Source organism: Eschrichtius robustus, chromosome 5 (genome assembly GCF_028021215.1).
Source record: "Eschrichtius robustus isolate mEscRob2 chromosome 5, mEscRob2.pri, whole genome shotgun sequence".
Lineage (NCBI taxonomy): Eukaryota > Metazoa > Chordata > Mammalia > Artiodactyla > Eschrichtiidae > Eschrichtius > Eschrichtius robustus.
The window spans coordinates 54,889,152-54,908,309 of record NC_090828.1 but is presented as its reverse complement, the minus strand read 5'-3'; the positions used below and the strand labels follow the sequence as shown (position 1 = coordinate 54,908,309).

The following is a 19,158-nucleotide window of genomic DNA, read 5'->3' as shown; positions in this document are numbered from 1 at the left end:
TTTCCTACTTTGTCTGCATTTCCAGCTGCCCTGCTTGCCAACAGCCTGTTTGTATGGAGGTTTGCATAATACTTATTACAAAGAAAGGCGGCTTTCTGGCAACATTAGAATAACAAGGGTTAGAGATTATTTGCCATGGATAAGGTTCCTTTGTATTTCATCTTGTGAATTTTTACCTTCAGAAGATTTTATTATATGATTTTTAATGCTAATATAAGATAAAATGTCATATTGTAGTTATTGGATCAATAAAGTTCTTGCAAAAGAACAGTTGCTGAATGACAAAGGGAAAAGTTTATTTCATTAGCCAGCTCCGGAGCTGTTATTTCACAAGTATTGTTATTAAGTGAGTTCTAAATGGGAAAAGAGACATAGCAGGGAGCCATCAGAATACAGATTGGAAACTTCGAATTATGTACCTATTATTGTTTTGGTTTAAAGAAAAGTCATCAATTTTTCCAGCAATGCCTATAGTTAAAATATGTTTTAATTTCACTAGGTTTTTATTACGTTAACTGGAAATATATGCACACAAACGTTCTTGTCTATACAATTCTTTCTGTTCCCTTGTCCTCTAAGGAGGATAGGGTGTTAATTTTATGGTATAAAAAAGAGGATCCAAAGAATTGGATTTGCCAAGTCCTGGCTTAAACAAATGAAATTTCCATTGAACAGAAGGAAGAGCTATCTGGCCAAACACTCAGGCTCCAGAATCAAAGACTTGTTCATCTGGAGGAGTGTCATGCATCCAACTTTCACCCCCAGTTTTGGGTGGTTCATGATGTTATATAAACTCTCACCCACATAAGGAATAATGGTGTGGGGATTCTTGAGGAAAAGCCAAATTAGCAGCTTTGTGCTTTCCATTTTGAGGCTGAATTCATGCACAGCTGATAACATTCAAATCTCATCTCATGTGAAGAGACAGGAGAAAATGAATTGTTGTTGCTTTGAGCAGGACACTGTTTCATTTCGTGAATGCAAATTTTTTGGCTCTTTGATGCAGCTCAAGATTCTGCTTATTATAAATGGAAAACAGTCTGTCATGCTTTGGCATTTGTATTGACACGCACAATATCAGCGTGTACTAGGAGGAGATATTTTATTTTGTTTCAGCTAACTTACTTCATGGACACACTTAAAACACTGTACCTACAACAGGAATGTCAAAAGCTTCAGATGGCAGTTTCTAGTAAGGCATGGTCATGAATAAAAATAAACAAAGTGGAACAAGATGCAATATTTTTTCCTTCCTTCATTTGGAATTCCAATAATCTAATTTTTTGGATTTGGCTGTTTTTAGATTTACACTTATGAATGAAAAGCCGGTTTTAAATAAGATCTGTTCACAACCAGATTACTGAGCCCCAGCTACAATAAAATATTGATAATTTGTGCAGTGTTCTAAAGAAGTACATAAATTTTGGTTTTGGCAGTTTGGACTTAGTCACTGAGAGGGGAGACACCCACTTCTCCACTTACACCTGATGATGATTTATACCTGATTATATCTGCTTTAACATGTTGGAAAAATGATCCTGGATTTTGACTCTTCTCTCCTCAGTATTATTTTGACTGCTAGAGCCAGCCTATATCTTAAAGTTTAAAGTTTCAATTGGGGAGCAGCCCAGAGGCTCTGGAAGATTCTCACTTAAGTTTCGTAGGTTAGGTGAGGTTAGAACCTGATTCTGACTGGTCCACAACAAGAAAGAATAATCAGGCGACAAATAACATCTTTCTCTTTTGACATTCCCCCACCCATCTCTCCAAAAAAAAAAAAAGAGAGACAAAACAAGCTAGGCTTATCTTTGCTTACCTCTGACAACAATTCAAGAAATATTGAGTGTGACTATGTCTTAAGTGCTGGGACTATGATGACGAACGGTGCTGTCACAGATACTGCTGATAAGGATCTCTCGCTCTAGCCAGGAGACAGATGCTCACATGTGCGATTCCAGTGCAACTATTAAGGGACGTGACATGGTCAGCTCAGGTGCTGACAGGGCACATAGCAGGAACATCTACACTGGACTTGATGGGTCAGAAGGCTTCCTGGGAAGGTTGTGTCTCCAAAGGACCTGGAAGGATAAGCAGGAGTTAAGCCACATGAAGTTGGGTAGACTAGAATAAGGGAGTTCTGGGAAGGAGGACTGGAGAGAAGTAAGACCATGATAGGGTAAAACCTGAAGTTTAAGTATCGCTTTATGGGGGGATTGGGAGGGATGGAACAAAGGCTGGGAATGGAAGCATAGGTACTAAAGGACCTTGTGTGCTACTTGAAGAAATTTAAGGGTGAAGTGGTTAGGAGGTTCTTGCAATAATTTATTTTAAGCCTGTGTCTTAACTATAAGTGATGGTTAGCATTATTGAATGAAACAGCTAAATTTTCCTGCTTCTTTTTCCAAATACTTTAGATATTGTAGAATATGCAAAGATTCAAATGTAACGATTCCTATGGTAAATTTCTCTTGGAATTGAATGTAAAAAAAACTTTACCATAAAATGTTTATACATCCTTTTATCAGAAAATAAAAACTGGAAAAAATAATTTTGCCTTATAGGAAGCCCAAAACACATTTTGTGTTGCATTCCTTCAAGGTATCGAGTATATATTCTTTAAAATGTCTTTTTGATCATTTTCATTTTCTTGTTGAAAAGTGTTTTGATATTGTTAATTGTCCAGAATTTACTCTAGAAGTAAACAGGTATAAATCATGTATATATCTCAAAATAGAAACATCACGTCCATTTCCTAAGTTTTTCATTTTTAACCAATACTTTTGGTTCATACTTTCATAAGGGGAATTTTTGATCAAGACAAAAATGTTAACAGAAAGGATAATCACACTGAAGTCTTTGAAATTAAAGTATAACCAAAAGAATAACTGAATAGCTAATTATTCTTCACTGCCGTGGGGATTACTAGATAGTCAATAGCCCAGAAGAATATGTAGGTAGGTAAGTGGGTAGGTAGGTAAATGGATGGGTGGATGGATGGATAGATGATAGATAGATAAACAGATAGATAGACAGATACACAGCTATCCGAACTATAACGTGAATATCAGCATAATGCTTTATCCCAACATTTGAGCTCTAGGTGTGTATGTATACAAATATATGATATATATAAGGTATATATATAAGATATATATATCAGATATATGTATAAACCTTATGCTTGATATAGAAATCAAATATATCAGGGACTTTATATGCCTTCTTTGGTCATCACCATGGATATATGTATATCCCACCCTGCTCCCCAAAGGATTAACATTTCCTGGCATGCAACAGGTAAAGCAAACCAGTAATTCCCAGGCCCTAACAACCCCAAACCAAAAATTCAGCCAAGCTGGAGTTACTCAGTTTTCCTGGGTCTCTCTGACGTACACATGTTATTAAACTTCTGTTTAATTTTCTCCTGTTAAAAAAAACTCAACCAAGCTGACAAAAAGGGATGGGAGATCCCACTAAATTAACAAGAAAGAGATAGAGTGAGACAAGAATTTGTTACCTGGTCCTGCTGGCCCTCTTTGGACATAAGTAGGTTTTACTCTTTAGCTTCAAATGGGAATAGCAATTTGGCAAGATATGCACAATACTTGAAACTGGACGAAAAGGACAGGAGAATTAAGAGACTATGTATTCCCTAGGATGCTGTATATATATGCTTTTAATAGGTTTCTGTCAAAATTTTTAAGAAAATTAAGAGATTAAATTTTTTCATTAAATTGAATACACAGCACAAGAAAATATATGCCAACTTTTTACTTAGCCACACATTTCACATCTTCAGTTAATATCCAGTAACTTTTTAATACCAACTTGAATATATTAAATTTAAATATTTTTATTATTTGTAGACAGGCTTTACAGCAACATAATTAATGCCTCCCCTTCATCAAAAATCTATAATGAATATTCTTTCAACTAAAGATTTTACCCTAACATGACAAGACTACGTTTAAAATCTAAAAACAAATGCCTCTCTTATACATGTTTATTTTTTAAAGGAACTAAAATGATGATCCTCTTTTCTGAATAATATATTTCAGAAAGGCATAGAACATTCTTCAATATTACAGTGATAATTATAAGAAAAGGATAGAATTTATCTTATGTCATCCTATTATATACTTTTTCTACCCCAAGATCTTACTAAATGTATCCCCCTGAGTTTAATTTCAAGTCTTTGAAAAAGATATAGTCTTAAGAAATCAGAAAGGAATTTAAGCTCCAATTCAGAAAACATCATTTTCCTACATGGAAACAGTTGGAAATCACATACTCACACCATCCTTTAATTTAATATTCAAAAGAAACAACATCTGAAAGAGAAACAGTGGGCAGAAGGCAGTGTGATGACAAATTACAGTAAGCAATACAATTACCCTTAGTCTTCACAGAGTACTTTCCATTTTCCAGATCTTTACAAGACATGAAATGAAAACCTTCAGTTGCCCAAGAGGTAGATGATGAACCCATTTGCCAAATGGGAAACTGAGGCACTACTATGCCTTCCCACAGGCTGTAAAAATGGTCAGCAACAGAATCAAGATTAGAAGCAGGAGGAGCCGGATGCAGCTGTATACACGTGGCTGTCCAAAACGTGTCAACGGAAGGACAGGAATACTGTTGGTCCACCCCTGCGGCTACGCTCTATCTTGCTCTGTGACACACACAGCTGATGGAAGTTTCAAACTCCATTTAAGGCTAACAGCACATCTATTCTCTAATGTCAAACCCATGAGATCAACAGGAGGAATGATTATTTGCAGTGCCATCCTCAGACTCAGGAACGTAGGCTATGTTGAAACTACATAGAATGCATTTCAATAAATGAGATCAAGACATGAAAAGCAAAATTAAAGGACATCTTATGCAATAATGAAAATTACAATTTTAGTTCAACATTTCTACTCTTATTCTACAAAGAGATGTTTATGCGTACAATTAAAAATAGACTATCAAACAATTGGATTTGAAATAAAACACATCTGCATGCTGATGTGAGACTTGATCTGCATGCTCTTAAATTAGGAGGGAATAAATATAGTATAATTTGACTGTGTTTTATATTGAACACATCTCTTTTGAGAATACAGAAATGTATCCTTATTCACTGCTAATGATTTACTGCGCTCTTCAAATACATTAAAGCACTAAAGAAAATTTGATTATTTCACCGAGCAGTGGTATTCCAAAAAAGCAATACGGCCAGAATGGAGGTACACTTGGTGGGGGATACTTGGTTGGGGATGCTTGGTGGGAGATGCAGGAAAATAAACAGCAGTATTGTTGTCCTTTAGGCTCATAAGAATGACGCCCATTGGTGCCAACCCCGCAGTTACTGTGTGAGTAGCCAGTACATTAGGGACACGCTAACATAGATGACACTCAGCAGGATCCAGTTTATTCTTGTGATGGGCGGCCTGCGGTTACCTGTCACGTGGAGGATGACATTGGAAGAGAGAATGCCACTAGAGTTTTGGGCCCGAGCCACATAGAGGCCCGCATCTGCCTCGCATACCTTTGGAATGAACACCGAATGTCTTGTCTCCTTGTGTAAAACCTGCAAATGCCCATCTGCAGACAATTTCTGGCCCTTCTTGTACCTGAAGCAGAGAGTCAGTTTTTAAAGTCAGGATCACTGTTTATTCACATCATTTCCAAGTTCTAATAAGCACTGCAATTCGGCCCATCACTACTGCAATATTCTCTAGCATTAGCAGGAACTCTGTAGCAACCACAAATTCCAGTGGGGCTGTTTATCCTTCAAGCAGAGGTTGGCAACTGGTAGCCACAGACGTGCTTGATGGGCTCAGACTGTGTTTTTTAAAAACTGAATTTTTGGACATTTACCAATTAGAATATTGCATATGAAAATTCAGATATCCAACTCCTCTTAAAAAAACTGGGCCATCTGGTCACACTGGGCCACCATTTGCTCATGGCAACAATTACCTCAAATGGGAAATGGTACCTTCTATTTGACCTGTGTCATTCTTTTAGCCGCTATGAAACAGCAGCTTGTGACTCCTTGAAATCTATGGGAGCAAGATTCATCTTCCCATCAGACTCATCCCGCAAGATCCACAGGAGAATACCCATGCACCGCTTTAGAGGAAGGTACTTACATAGCACTTCCTGGCGAGATGAGTTCATTTAATTTTTGTGAATTAATTTCATTAGAAGAAAACAATTTCTAATTATGAAAGGCATTTATTCAATTGATTACTGTTAATGACACGTTTCCAAGAATTTCCTACGAATATGAGCACTTAGCTGCATCATTTTACAAAGCAAATAATTTGTTTATTTTGTATACTCTAGATTCTTGTTTATTTATTTATCCCCATGTTCTTCCACACAAGAAGTGGTGACAAACCTGAACGATCTTCTATTCCCATTGCCTAAGTGATAATTTTGCATTTTTCTGAGTGTCCTAAGAATGATTCCCTGATAGTTTGCCAGTTGTTAACTGAGCAAAATTGTTGTCAATTCGAGGGCAAGATATTTTTTCACAATACTGCAGCAGTTCTTCAACAGTAAATACTAATCAAGTCATTTTTTTGTGTGGACCAAAACAAGAAACACTTCAGACAACATTTTTCTTTGGAGTGAACTAATATTTAATAATGAATTAAATGATGATATTAAATAATAAATTTACTGATATTTAAATTCATAAATACAAAATTCCTGATCTGTAAAAAACATGCAATTGTAAAAACAACAAAATAAGATGAAAAGCATAAATGGCTGCATGGTAAACCCAAGTGCAATTTCTTTTAATAATCTGAGAAACGAACATTTTCTCATAAACTCTTTAGAGAGCTGATCCACACTTCAAGTACCATCAACAGGCACACACAATAACTGAAAGAGTTAATTTAATGTTTACTGAACTAGTATGATAAATAAATGCTATTTTACTTAGTTTATAAGTATAAACTCATGCTTACGTATTTGTAACTTTGTCCTCAAATAAATATACTTAAGGTTGAAAAATTTTCTAAACGTTTAAAAGTAACCCACACATTAAGAAAGTTAGAACTGCTTTTATGATAACAGTGATATAGAACCTGTGTTCTGCCGTTTACTTTTATTAAAACAAATTGGCTAAAAATAGTGATGTGTCTAGAGTAAAACGACATTGTTCACAGCTCAGTTATTACGTCACCTTTCAAAAATGGCTTTATTACCTGTCACTAGAAGCAACTGTGAAAGAAATATTTTTATTCCATCTTTCACACTGAAGAAATGTATAAAAAGAAATCTTAGTGAGATAAACAAATATTACAAAAGTGGCATGTGTGACTCTGTTGGAAGAGGGAAAAGATGGAATGGGTAAATGACAGAAAAGGGAAAAACCCAAATGCTTATGTTTTTTAATTGAATACCAGATGTTAAACCAAGTAAATGTCATGCTTATGTAGGAATAAACAATAGGAAAGAAGTTCAAGCACAACCTTTAGAAATGCGGAATGTTAAACTGAAACCAAAAAATAGTGCAACTAAGTTGCAGTGCTTTTGGAGTTGGTTAAATCATTATTTGATATGGTTACCTTTTCTTTAAGGGTATCAGCCATGCGGCTACAAAAATGAGAGTTGGGGGTTCGATGTGAGATTGAATCATGCAGCGTTGCAGTGACCTAGAATATTAATCAGCTACGCCTAAACCTTTAAGTTAGTGCACACAGAATGATTTGCTCAGTGATTCAATTTGTTTCTGTTTATGGCTTGTCGTTATAGGCTACCCACCATGTCAGTGTAGGCTCTGGAAATCCTGTTACTTCAACTTCCAAAGTCACTGGAGAACCTTCCATGACAGTTACATTAGACAAGAGCCTGGAGAAATTAGGGGCCTGGCCAGCTAGGCTGACCACGCTGTTCTTTGCTGAGGTACCTTTAATCTCTTCTCTGGGAATCATTTGCCTCTGACAGGCCTGGCTGGAGCCTGGCTGAAACCCGAGGCCCGAGCTTGCATCCTGGGAAGCATGCAGCCTATTTCGGGTTTTAGTGACGTTATTATCAGCATGCGTTTTCTCCGGTGTTTCTAGCAAACCTCCCTGAGCCTGGGGGCGCTGTTGCAAAGCTCGCGCATGCACTTCACTGCACATGCTCTCTGGAGGTTTAACACTGATTCTGTGGAAGTCAGTACTCTCTTCCAGAAATCCTCGGGATGTTAATGGGGGCTCAGCTTGGAACTGGGGGGAAGGCTTCTCAACATGACTTGAAAATGTTTCTCTCTTATCATTGCAAGCATCAGCAAAAGCAGCAGGTGGCGGAAGGCCAGACTCCGGGGCCTCCCCTGGACCGCTGGCCCCTGTCTGCGTCCCGTGGCCGCTTAGGTGCCGGCGGAGGGATGGGAAGGCACCCGCCTCCAGCTCCATGTCAGACGGAGAGAGGAGGGAATTGGGGCTTCCCGGGAGCGGAGGCAGGGAGACGTCATCAGGCGAGACACACTCATATTCTTCTCCTGAAAGCACATCCACGGGCAGGAGCAGGCCTTGGACAGCACCCTCTTTGCCAGGGACCAGCTGCTTCACTTCCCGTGGAAGCTGACCCTCTCCTGCTCCATTGACCACCAAGTCGTCCGCTGGCTTGGCCTGCTCCTTCAAAATGGAAAAGGCATTAGTTAGTGGTTGAGTTTTCTTTTTCCAGATCTCAAAGTCAACTTCAGAGAGACAACTTGAGAAGACCTGCAGTGAGTGACAGCTGGGGCCCTGGCTCTGGCCTTACAGAACTTGAAACTGTTTGTCTGCTTAAGCTCAGCACAGCCCTGTCCCATGACTAAGGAATCGGTGTAAACCGACCTCCAGCCTCTGAGTGCGAGGTGACAGACCTTGTGACACAGAAGAGAGAAAGCCCTGGTTCTTATCCCTCATGATGCGGTCTGGACTGGATCCATGTCTTGCCAATCATGATCTGAGGAGTCTTCCTCTGCCAGCAAATTCTGGTTTGGTTTATTTATCTGTCTACACTTCACAGGATCCGTGGTTCCCAAATATCAGATGTTCCCTTTTAGGTGATCCTCAGACCCCCCTAGAATAACCCTCCTTTTTTCTCAGGAAAGCCATTCTTTTTTTTTTTTTAATTATTGTGGTAAAATATACACAACCTAAAATTTACCATTTTAACCACTTTTTAAGTGTACAGTTCAGTGGCATTAAGGACATTCACGGTGTCGTGCAACCAACACCATTGTCCATCTCCAGAATCTTTCAATCTTTCCAAACTGAAACTCTGTGCCCATTAAACACTAACTTCCCCTTCTCCCATCCCCCAGTCCCTTCTACTTTCTGTCTCTATGAATTTGACAACTGTACGTATTTCATATAGAGAAAGCCATTTTTAATGACTGGTTTTATCTTCTAAAAGCCCCTCAGTTTTATTCTTACAATGAAAAATATCTACTGAGCATCTATTATATGCTAGGTACCGTGCTAGGCATTGGAGAGATAAATGGTGAGTAAAAGTAAATATAATCCTTCCCTCTTGGAGATGACAGCCTAGCAGGGAGGGAGATATTAAGGGAACAATCCCACGTTGCGGCCTTTCACGGGAGAACACACCAACATGCAGTAGAGGAACACTTGCCACTTGTCTTTCTGTCCCATGTGGAGCATAGCTCACGCTAGGAGACTGGGAAAAACAGTGATCCGTCTCACACTGTCCTAGTATTTCTCTCCACTCGCTGACGTCCACCTCTGGCTCGAGAAGAGGTTCAAATAACCCTTCTGGCATAGACTCAAAAGAATATTGAAGCTGAAAGGGATCTCATTGATCCCAACCTACTTGCTTTATATCCACTTCATTCTTTGCCTTTCCTCAGCATTTTGGGCACATTTTTACCTAATTAACAATTACTGGGTTTTTGTCCTGTGGCTACTACTTGCACATGAGAAAGTTATGTCTTGCCTTGATTTTGAGTTCTTCATTTTAGCCCATAGTCCTGTTCTGGACATATACTTTACAAGTGATTTTTGAGAAATAAATGTGTCTTCAGGTTGAAGATTAGAAGCAAACCAAAACAATGTTCCTTCTACTATCCCACAGATATGACTTTCCCTCAGAGAAAGCATAATCCCAGCTGAGAGAAAGTGGTTTCCTTCAGCCATTTAGTAGAAGTTTAAACCCTGGGTCGAAAGCCAGAAGTTCTTAAAAGTTTTTCTCATTAAAAAAATTACTAATGGGATAAAATATTTGCAAATGATGTGATCAACAAGGGCTCATACAACTCAACAACAACAACAAAAATCTCCCAATTGAAAAATGGGCAGAAGACCTTAATAGACATTTCTCCAAAGAAGACATACAGATGGCCAATAGGCACATGAAAAGATGCTCAACATTGCTAATTATTAGAGAAATGCAAATCAAAACTACAATGAGGTATCACCTCACACCAGTCAGAATGGCCATCATTAAAAAGTCTACAAGTAATAAATGCTGGAGAGGGTGTGGAGAAAAAGGGAACCCTCTTACACTGTTGGTAGGAATGTACGTTGGTGTAGCCACTATGGAGAACAGTATGGAGGTTCCTCAGAAAACTAAAAATAGAATTACCATATCATCCAGCAATCCCACTCCTGGGCATATAACCAGACAAAACTCTAATTCAGAAAGGTGCATGCACCCCTATGTTCATTGCAGCACTATTTACAATAGCCAAGATGCACTAACAACCTAAATGTCCAGTGACAGATGAATGGATAGATAAGATGTGGTACATATATATATACAATGGAATACTACTCAGCCATAAAAAAGAACGAAATAATGCTATTTGCAACAACATGAATGGACCTAGAGATTATCATACTAAGTGAAGTAAGTCAGAAGGAGAAAGACAAATATCACATGATATCACTTATATGTGGAATCTAAAATATGGCACAAATGAACTTATCTATGAAACGGAAACAGACTCACAGATATAGAGAACAGACTTATGGTTGCCAAGGGGGAGGGAGCTGGGGGGGGAGGGATGGAATGGGAGGTTGGGGTTAGCAGACATAAGCTATTATATATAGAATGGATAAACAACAAGGTCCTACTGTATAGCATAGGAAACTATATTCAATATCCTATGATAAACCAGAATGGAAAAGAATCTAAAAAAAAAAAGAACGTATATATATGTATAACTGAATCACTTTGCTGTATAGCAGAAATTAATGCAACATTGTAAATCAAATATACTTCAATAAAAAAATTATTAAATAAACACATATTCTGTAGGGAAGGCCCCTCCTTCTTCTGGTTTTCCTACCACAGCTTAGTGCCTCTCCTTCCAGCTCTCCCTGAATGTAGAATGTTTCTTTTCCTTTTCTCAGGGACTTTGATCCTACAACCTCCTGTTCAGTCTAAGGATCTCCTCTATGCCATTCTGATAGCCTCTGTTTGAACACTTTTTCTGAATGGGTGCTTTCTCTGAAAAGAAGTTTATGCTTTATTTGTGTTAAGAATAACTTCCTGTATTTATCACAGATCTGTCTTCCCTCAGTATCCACCAATACATCAGAATTGGCCTCTTGGGATGACATAGAAGATGTCCGACTGCTCTCCTCTTTTAACAGCCCTTTGACTATTTAGAGAATTGGTCCTGCAACCTCCAGGTCTTATTCTGCCTTAATTCCTGGAACTTTCTTCATTCTGGTCACCTTCGGAGGTCCCACTTTAATGAGCTACAAACTCCTTCATGGGAGGGCAGGGACATTGTTGATCTGAGGCTCATGCAGGGGCAGGCAACTCCTCAATGACTTCTATGGGTAACATAGGCCCCTCTGGAAAAGAATAATGTTTAAAAATTGAAAATTTGCAACAGGCTTAGGAGAAATTTGGATAAAAGTCTGGGCTAGTCTCCCTACTCCTCACTCGCTCCTGGGGAGGAAGTGACTTACCTAATTGTGGGTTTGGAAGAAGAGACTGAGCCTGCCCAGCTCTGTCTCTTTGAGCCCCTCTCTTTTGGATGTGCCTTCCCTCAAGTGGGTGCATCCACACTGGCTCTAATGCATGAAAAACCTCTGTAAGGGAAGCCTGTGTTGTCTAGCTGTGCACCCAAGTGGCTGGGTAGACAAGTCTGTCTCAATCAGAGATGAAGTTTTGGGAAACCCACTAGAAAAGTCCAAGCCCTGTCCTCCAGTCCAGCTTTTACTGGTGACTGATTCCTGACTCCTGTGTCTCACTTTCAAATGGTGCTAAACTCAAGAAGGTAATCCAAGGATATTACTTTTTTTTCACTCCCTATAATTCCTGAAGTAGAAAAATGCTTTCCACCAAAAATACACTACCAGATAACTTCCACTGACAATAAGAGAGAGTTCTCTCAAATCTTTTTCTAGAAATATTTCAACTTATGTTTATTTCCAGGATTTACTTACTTTTCAGGTGGAAAGTAATCAGTGGAATGATCATCTCCTTGATCTATATGATATGCTTTTATGAAAGTGACTTTATTAGTTCTTTGTTTGTTTTTATAAGAATCACGCAGGACTATTGATTCACAATGTTTTTAATCAACTAAAATGTCCTATTTCCTCTGTCTATTAATACCACTGATAAAAGTGTTGAACACTGCAGAGTTTAGGACAAAGCCAACTGTCTCCCCAGGGCAAGGCAAACTGTCTTCCAGGTTGACACTGATGAACTATTTAACACGCTTGGGCACAATTATAACCTGACCAAACGCCCATTCAATTCACATTTCTCCACTTACCTTAAGAGACATATCGTGAATGTGCTTATCAAATGACTTCCTGAAATCACAATAAATTCTGTCTACGGCACCAACCTAGAGTTTTCTATTAAATAATCATCTCAGAAAGCAAAATAAGGTGAATTTAACACAAATTTTTCTGAGTAAATCCATGTTGGCTTTTGGCACTTCTGTCTTTATTCTCAAATGCAAATAAGCATTCAGTTTTTAAGTCACTATGGAATTTTACAAAAATCACTTTTAGAACTCATTGAGCTATAGTTTCCTGGATATACTAGTTTTCCTTTATGAAAACGGTTTCCAAACATTCACATATACCAACTATCTTTTATATTTCTCCACCATAAAGCCATTTTTTGCTATTAGCAGAAAAAAAGTGTGTGTGTGTGTGTGTGTGTTTCCAGAAAGGGGTAGATAAATCTGTGTATCTCAGCACAGACAGGGAATATTTGCATCAATCTGATGAGTTCTGGCAAAGTGTCTGGGAAACTGATTTAACTCACCAAAACATAGCTCATTCTCAATTTCTTTCTCTTATAGCCTTGGCTGCTCTGTCTTTGTTGATTCCTTTTTCTTTTCCCACCTTCTAAAAACATGAATGATGTATAATCTTGTCTTTAAGTTCTCTAATCTTCTCTATATATTTTTCCACTCAAAGATCTCACCCACTTTCATATCTAATGATCATTAACTTTTAATTAATCCTAAATCTATAGCCTTAGATCGTATCTCTGTCAGGATTTCTGAACTTTCATTTCCACTGATGGACATAATCACTTGACTCTACAATCATTGCCCTGTAGGCAAACAAAATGAGCATCTGGAAGAGAAAATATAATGATACTCTACATCCATTGAACTAAGTGTGCAGCACCAGTTCTCCAAGTCCGTAGGGTGGGGAGCCATGTTTGTGGTAAATTTAAGGGAATTCCACAAGACTTTATCTTCTAAAATATCTCCGCAATAGGTAATCTTATCTTGGGACAAATAAGATTTAATGAAGGTAAGTGGGAAGTGGATAAAGAAAGATATTGAACATAGGGCTTGGTCTATGAAAGGCTTTTTTGGGGAAGGCTCTTGGAAGGGGATTTGGGCAGTCAAGGGGTGACTTGGTACCTTTAAGTACTTGGGGAGGACAAGGTAAGAGAGAAGAGAAAGGTGCGGAGAAAGGTGGTGAAGAACACTTTTGCCCTTCCCAATATTTTCCAAAGCAAATGTCTCAAGAACATCTTACTCCGCCTACCAGGTGATCAGGATTACTGGAAGAGGGCCCAGGGACTGTCCTCACCCACTTTGATAAGAGCACTCCACTGAATTGTTTGCTATGAAAGCACTTCCATGCTGCTACTTTATTAATCACTGTGTAATAGATGAATGGAAAGAGGGAAAAAATTTGGCATGGGAATCTACAGTATCATTACAAAACAGCTTATTTATATGCAGCAGTTTCTTGGAGCTCCCTTTTGGTCTTGTGAAAAAAGTTACATGGCTGAAATTCAGGAGAATTGGGCTGCCTGCCCAGTTCTGACACTACTTCCTGTGAATTTTGGAGGGCAAAATATTTAATCTCTTTGGGCCTCAGTTTCCTCAACTGTAAAATGAGATTTGATCAGATAGTTGTTAAATCCCTTCTAGCACTAGAATTCTGTAACTCTAAATGCTGGTATCATAAGCCTTACATAGTTCTGTGATTTTAGGCAAGGCTTTTAATACTCTGTGCCTCTGTTTAACCTTAGGGGTTTTTAGATATTCCTGTGGATTCAGCTTCAGTGCTCACCTTAGGGAATAAAACACCATCACTAATCTGTTAGCAGTGCAATGGGCACTGCATTTACTGAATTGCCTAATTCTACCAACTGTATTTTTTGGGTCATAAAAATGAGAAGCACTTTACTATCTCCAGGAGAAAATCCTGTGATGAACATATTCTTGTAATAGTTTGGTGGAATTGTTCTTTCTGACTCAAATAATTTTCTGAGGAAGAACAATACCATTTAAGGGTATTAAAATTGAATGCAGTGATTCCCACATATAAGCTTTTCACTTGGTGCTTCTTGCTATCTGCCCACATGGTGTTTCATGAACTTGTTACAGCTGACCTATAATATAAATGAAAGAGACAATAAGAGGGTAAACGTGGTTGAGCTGTTTAAAAGTGAAGATTACTGCTGCCCTTTCATTTTGCCAATTGCACTAGAACATATACATGAAATGAGGTCAATGAGAGATCTTAGTGTAATTATAGATTTTCACTTTTATCCTAAATATCTGATGATCTATCATGTCTTTTAATATACATTAAAGTAAAAGTGATTTCTCAATGAAAGAAAGTCTTGCTTTTTTATTTAAAGGAATCTGTTTCTTTAATTTTTTTCTAAGAAAAATAAACAAAAACAAGAAAGCCATTTTACTAAGTATAAATGAGTGTGTTTGCTTTGGCAGCAATAACTTTTCTTTCTAATCTTACTAAATGTGTGTGGTTGACAATGTAGAAAAGTGTGCAGAATTAAAAAAATAAATAATATGTTGTTGGATTTAGTACCTCTTATAACTTATTTAAGAAAATGTGATGCATTTAATGTTATTCTTTATTATTTCGACTAGTTAGTCTCAGTCAAGGTTGATTTTGCTCCCCAGGGGCCATTGGATAGTTTCTATAGACATTTTTGGTTGTCACAACTGGGTGGAGAGCGGGTACTGCCGGCATCTAGTCCAGAGGCCAGGAGTGCTGCTAAACATCCTACGATACACAGGACAGCACCCACAACAAAGGATTCTTTGGTCCAAAATGTCAGTAGTACTGAGGTTGAGTAATCCTGGTTTAGACAATCAGAGTAACCAAAGATCATTTGATGTAAGACTAAAGTCCAACAAGATGATCAAGGTGTGGCAGCTTTCCTTTGCCTCAGAGAGGAATCAGGGTTTAAATGCTACAAGGCCATCCCATGAAAAAAGTCAGCTTGCTTAATTAATGGTACTTGCTGCCTGGTGGTTGTATAATTACACTAGACTTTGACATAGATTTAACCTGCAGAAAAGGACCTATAAAGAAGCTCTTAAGTACTGTATTTAGTTTAAGAAAAGGTAAGTCTTTCTCCATGAGATGACTGCAACAAGTGGGGAGAATTTTTTTAAACTCTCATGTCACAAAAAGTATATTTTATTTTATTTGGGAGCAGTTGAGAATAATGTCGACTCTCCTTGCTCCTTCAGTTCCTTGGGCACTCACAAACATTGGGAGCAAACTTGGCAAAGCATAAAGTCAAGAGCTAATTATTGTCCAGCAGCTATGAATAGATAGTGAGCAACTTATACCGAAAACCCATCATGATGTGATTTAAATAATGCTTTTGAAATGTATATGCATTTTGTGAATATTTGCAGTCCTTGCTACATGGTTAATTTATCTGTAATGCATAGGCTTTAAAGTAATTTAACATTTCTCTAGATACTTTAGTATTTATATTTCAGTTGCATTCTATGTTTTAGTACATATGAAATATCATCTTAGAGGTAGATTCTATGGGAACAAGATACAATCTATCAATAATTTCATGTATTAAGGTTTTCCGGGGGTAGTGTAAAACAACAAAGTCATAACTTGGTGGTATGATAAAGAGGGAGAAGTAAAATTTGAAGTTGGGATTGAAAGGCAGTAAAGATGGGAGAAACAAAAATAGTTTGGGGAGATGGTATGGTGTTTGAATGGCTGTCCCAATGCCACTGTGAAATGCTATGGCTCCAGTATTCAGTGGAAGGGACTCAGAGGGAAAGAGCACAGATGAGAGACAAAGGACTAAGTAAGGGGTAGAAAAGAAGGGAAGAGGACACTCACATTTCATTTACACTGGAAGATTCAGATAGATAATAAGGCTTCAATTCATTTTTTTTCAATGCACAATGACTCTAACCTCAAAACAAAAGTAACAAATATCTGAGGGTACATAGTTTTCTTTACCTTATTCCTTCCTTTATTGAATATTGTCTGCTCATTTCTCGCTGGTTCTTTTAGTAGGTCAATGCAATCATCGTGGAAGCATTCCAAATTCAGATTCATCTCTAAAACATTTCCCTGATGTACAAAGTGAAGGTTAGTGAGAGCCTGGGCCAGGAAAGTTGGGGGAACAGTGCCACACAATAACCACTTGGAAGAAAACATAGGCCACTCGCAATCTTTCAGTAAATGTATTCCTCAAGAGACTGGCGTACTCCCATGTTGTGATTTATAAAATTATCTCTTCAAGCTCACAGTTCCCTTCCTACCTCACTCCTTTGATAAAGTTCATTGCTGGTAAAAATTGGTTGTTCAAAGGCCCAGCTGGAAAAAAGTCATTGTTATAATAGGATGCACCTACAGGAGCATTCTCTAGAGAGAAAAATCACTGTGCGTGGCAGTTTAAACCATTGGAAAAATCTAGGGGAGCAGCCATGAGGCGGAAATGACTGAAGATTCTGATGGAGAACAAAGTAGGAAATTCAGAGTATTTAGACAAGCAAAATGTTTGGGAGACTCATGAAAAGAGGAAGGTAATATTATTGAGTATGGTAAAGAAAAAAACAATTGAGAACAAAGGATGCTTTGTGGGTGGTGATATTTTGCACCTGCAGTTCATGGGGCTCCGCTTTAGTCATGGAAGTAGAGGGTGTTTGCTAACTGCTGAGGAGCCAGTGCAAGAGCTTCGAAGACTTTGTGAAGGTGAAAGGAGCCACAGGTACACCAAGTGACAGGACACCAGTTTAGGATGAGGTTATAGGGCAACAGAAGATACTCTATACCACCTGGAATATAGGCATTAGATGGGCCTTAAAGAAACAGGCAGGCTTCTCAAAGTGTACATGTTATACCAACTTGGAAGATTTGGGGAAACATTTACTGGGGAGATTCAGCTTTTACTCCCAACTCTAAAACTTAAACTGGTTTGTATTACTGGATAAATTACTCTGCTTTAGTACACACTTGATACCTAATTCCAAAGTGGAACGTAAATTGGTACAACCACTATGGAGAACAGTATAGAGGTTCCTTAAAAAACTAAAATTAGAACTACCATATGATCTAGCAATCCCACTGCTGGGCATATATCCAGAGAAAACTATAATTCAAAAAGATACATGTACCCCAAATGTTCATTGCAGCACTATTTACAATAGCCAAGACATGGAAGCAACCTAAATGTCTAGCAATGAATGAATGGATAAAGAAGATGTGGTACATGTATACAATGGAATATTACTCACCCATAAAAAGAATGAAATAACGCCATTTGCAACACTAAGAGAAGTAAGCCAGACAGAGAAAGACAAATATCATATGATATTACTTATATGTGGAATCTTAAAATGAACTTATTTATAAAATAGAAAGAGGCTCACAAGCATGGAAAACAAACTTATGGTTACCAAAGGGGAAAGGGGGGTGGGGGGAGGGATAAATTCGGAAGTTGGGATTAACATATACACACTACTATATATAAAATAGATAACCAAGAAGGACCTGCTGTATAGCACAGGGAACTACACTCAATATTTTGTAACAACATGTAAGGGAAAAGAATCTGAAAAGGAATACACACACACACACACACATTCAGTTATATATATATACAACTGAATCACTGTGTTGTACACCTGAAACTAACATGATATTGTAAATCAACTAAACTTCAATAAAAAAATAAAAATAAAATAAAATAAACCAAATTGGCAGTTGTGGAAGGGGTACTAGATTTTGAATTATAACTAAGTTCATATTGCAGACCCACCACTACTGAGTGTGGGTCCCCAAGCGAAGCACTTTTACCCTTTCTGAACTTCACTCTAAAACAAAGAAAACAACATCTACCTTATTACCATCACAAGGTTATTTGGAAATCACTGAGGTAATATTTATGAAAATCCTTTGTAAATCTCAAAATGCTATACAAATAGAAAGGATTATTATCACTGTCTCAGCCTTGACAGGGATTTCTGGGTCTGCTTTTTAATAACCTCCTGCAAAAGAGAGCCACAGAATCAACCTTAAAAACATAAAAACCAGACATTTATGCTCTCATAGAAACATCTGTAAAGTGTTAGCAAGCATTATTTGACAGGCTTTTGTTTAGGCCATAACTTGGAAGGGCAATGTTTGTTTTGTTTTGTTTTGTTTTTTAATTAAAAAAAAATTTTTTTTAACATCTTTATTGGAGTATAATTGCTTTACAATGGTGTGTTAGTTTCTGCTTTATAACAAAGTGAATCAGCTATACATATACATATATCCCCATATCTCTGATGCCCATTCCTCTTGCCAAAGAGGCCATTCCTCATTTTTATGTCCACCCAAGCCAAACTTTTTTGAGCTATTGAATGATTTTTTTTTTTTTTCTGTACCAATCCTTTGAGCATTTACTACAAATGCCAAAACCCTTTCTGGAGAACCTGTTTTAGGC

At 37.8% G+C, this 19,158-nt stretch overlaps 1 protein-coding gene across 1 annotated transcript in view; it reads right to left on the bottom strand.

Moving 5' to 3' along the window:
- Positions 1-5,137: 5,137 nt before the first annotated feature.
- Positions 5,138-19,158, bottom strand: part of CCDC141 (coiled-coil domain containing 141) — a 205,383-nt gene continuing 191,362 nt past the window's right edge. Inside the window, exons 24-26 of the mRNA XM_068543883.1 lie at positions 16,686-16,799; positions 7,768-8,621; positions 5,138-5,618 (exon numbers count right to left, since the gene is read on the bottom strand). Coding sequence (XP_068399984.1) covers positions 5,351-5,618; positions 7,768-8,621; positions 16,686-16,799 — 1,236 coding nt within the window. The 3' untranslated portion in view covers positions 5,138-5,350. The remainder of the gene's footprint in view (positions 5,619-7,767; positions 8,622-16,685; positions 16,800-19,158) is intronic.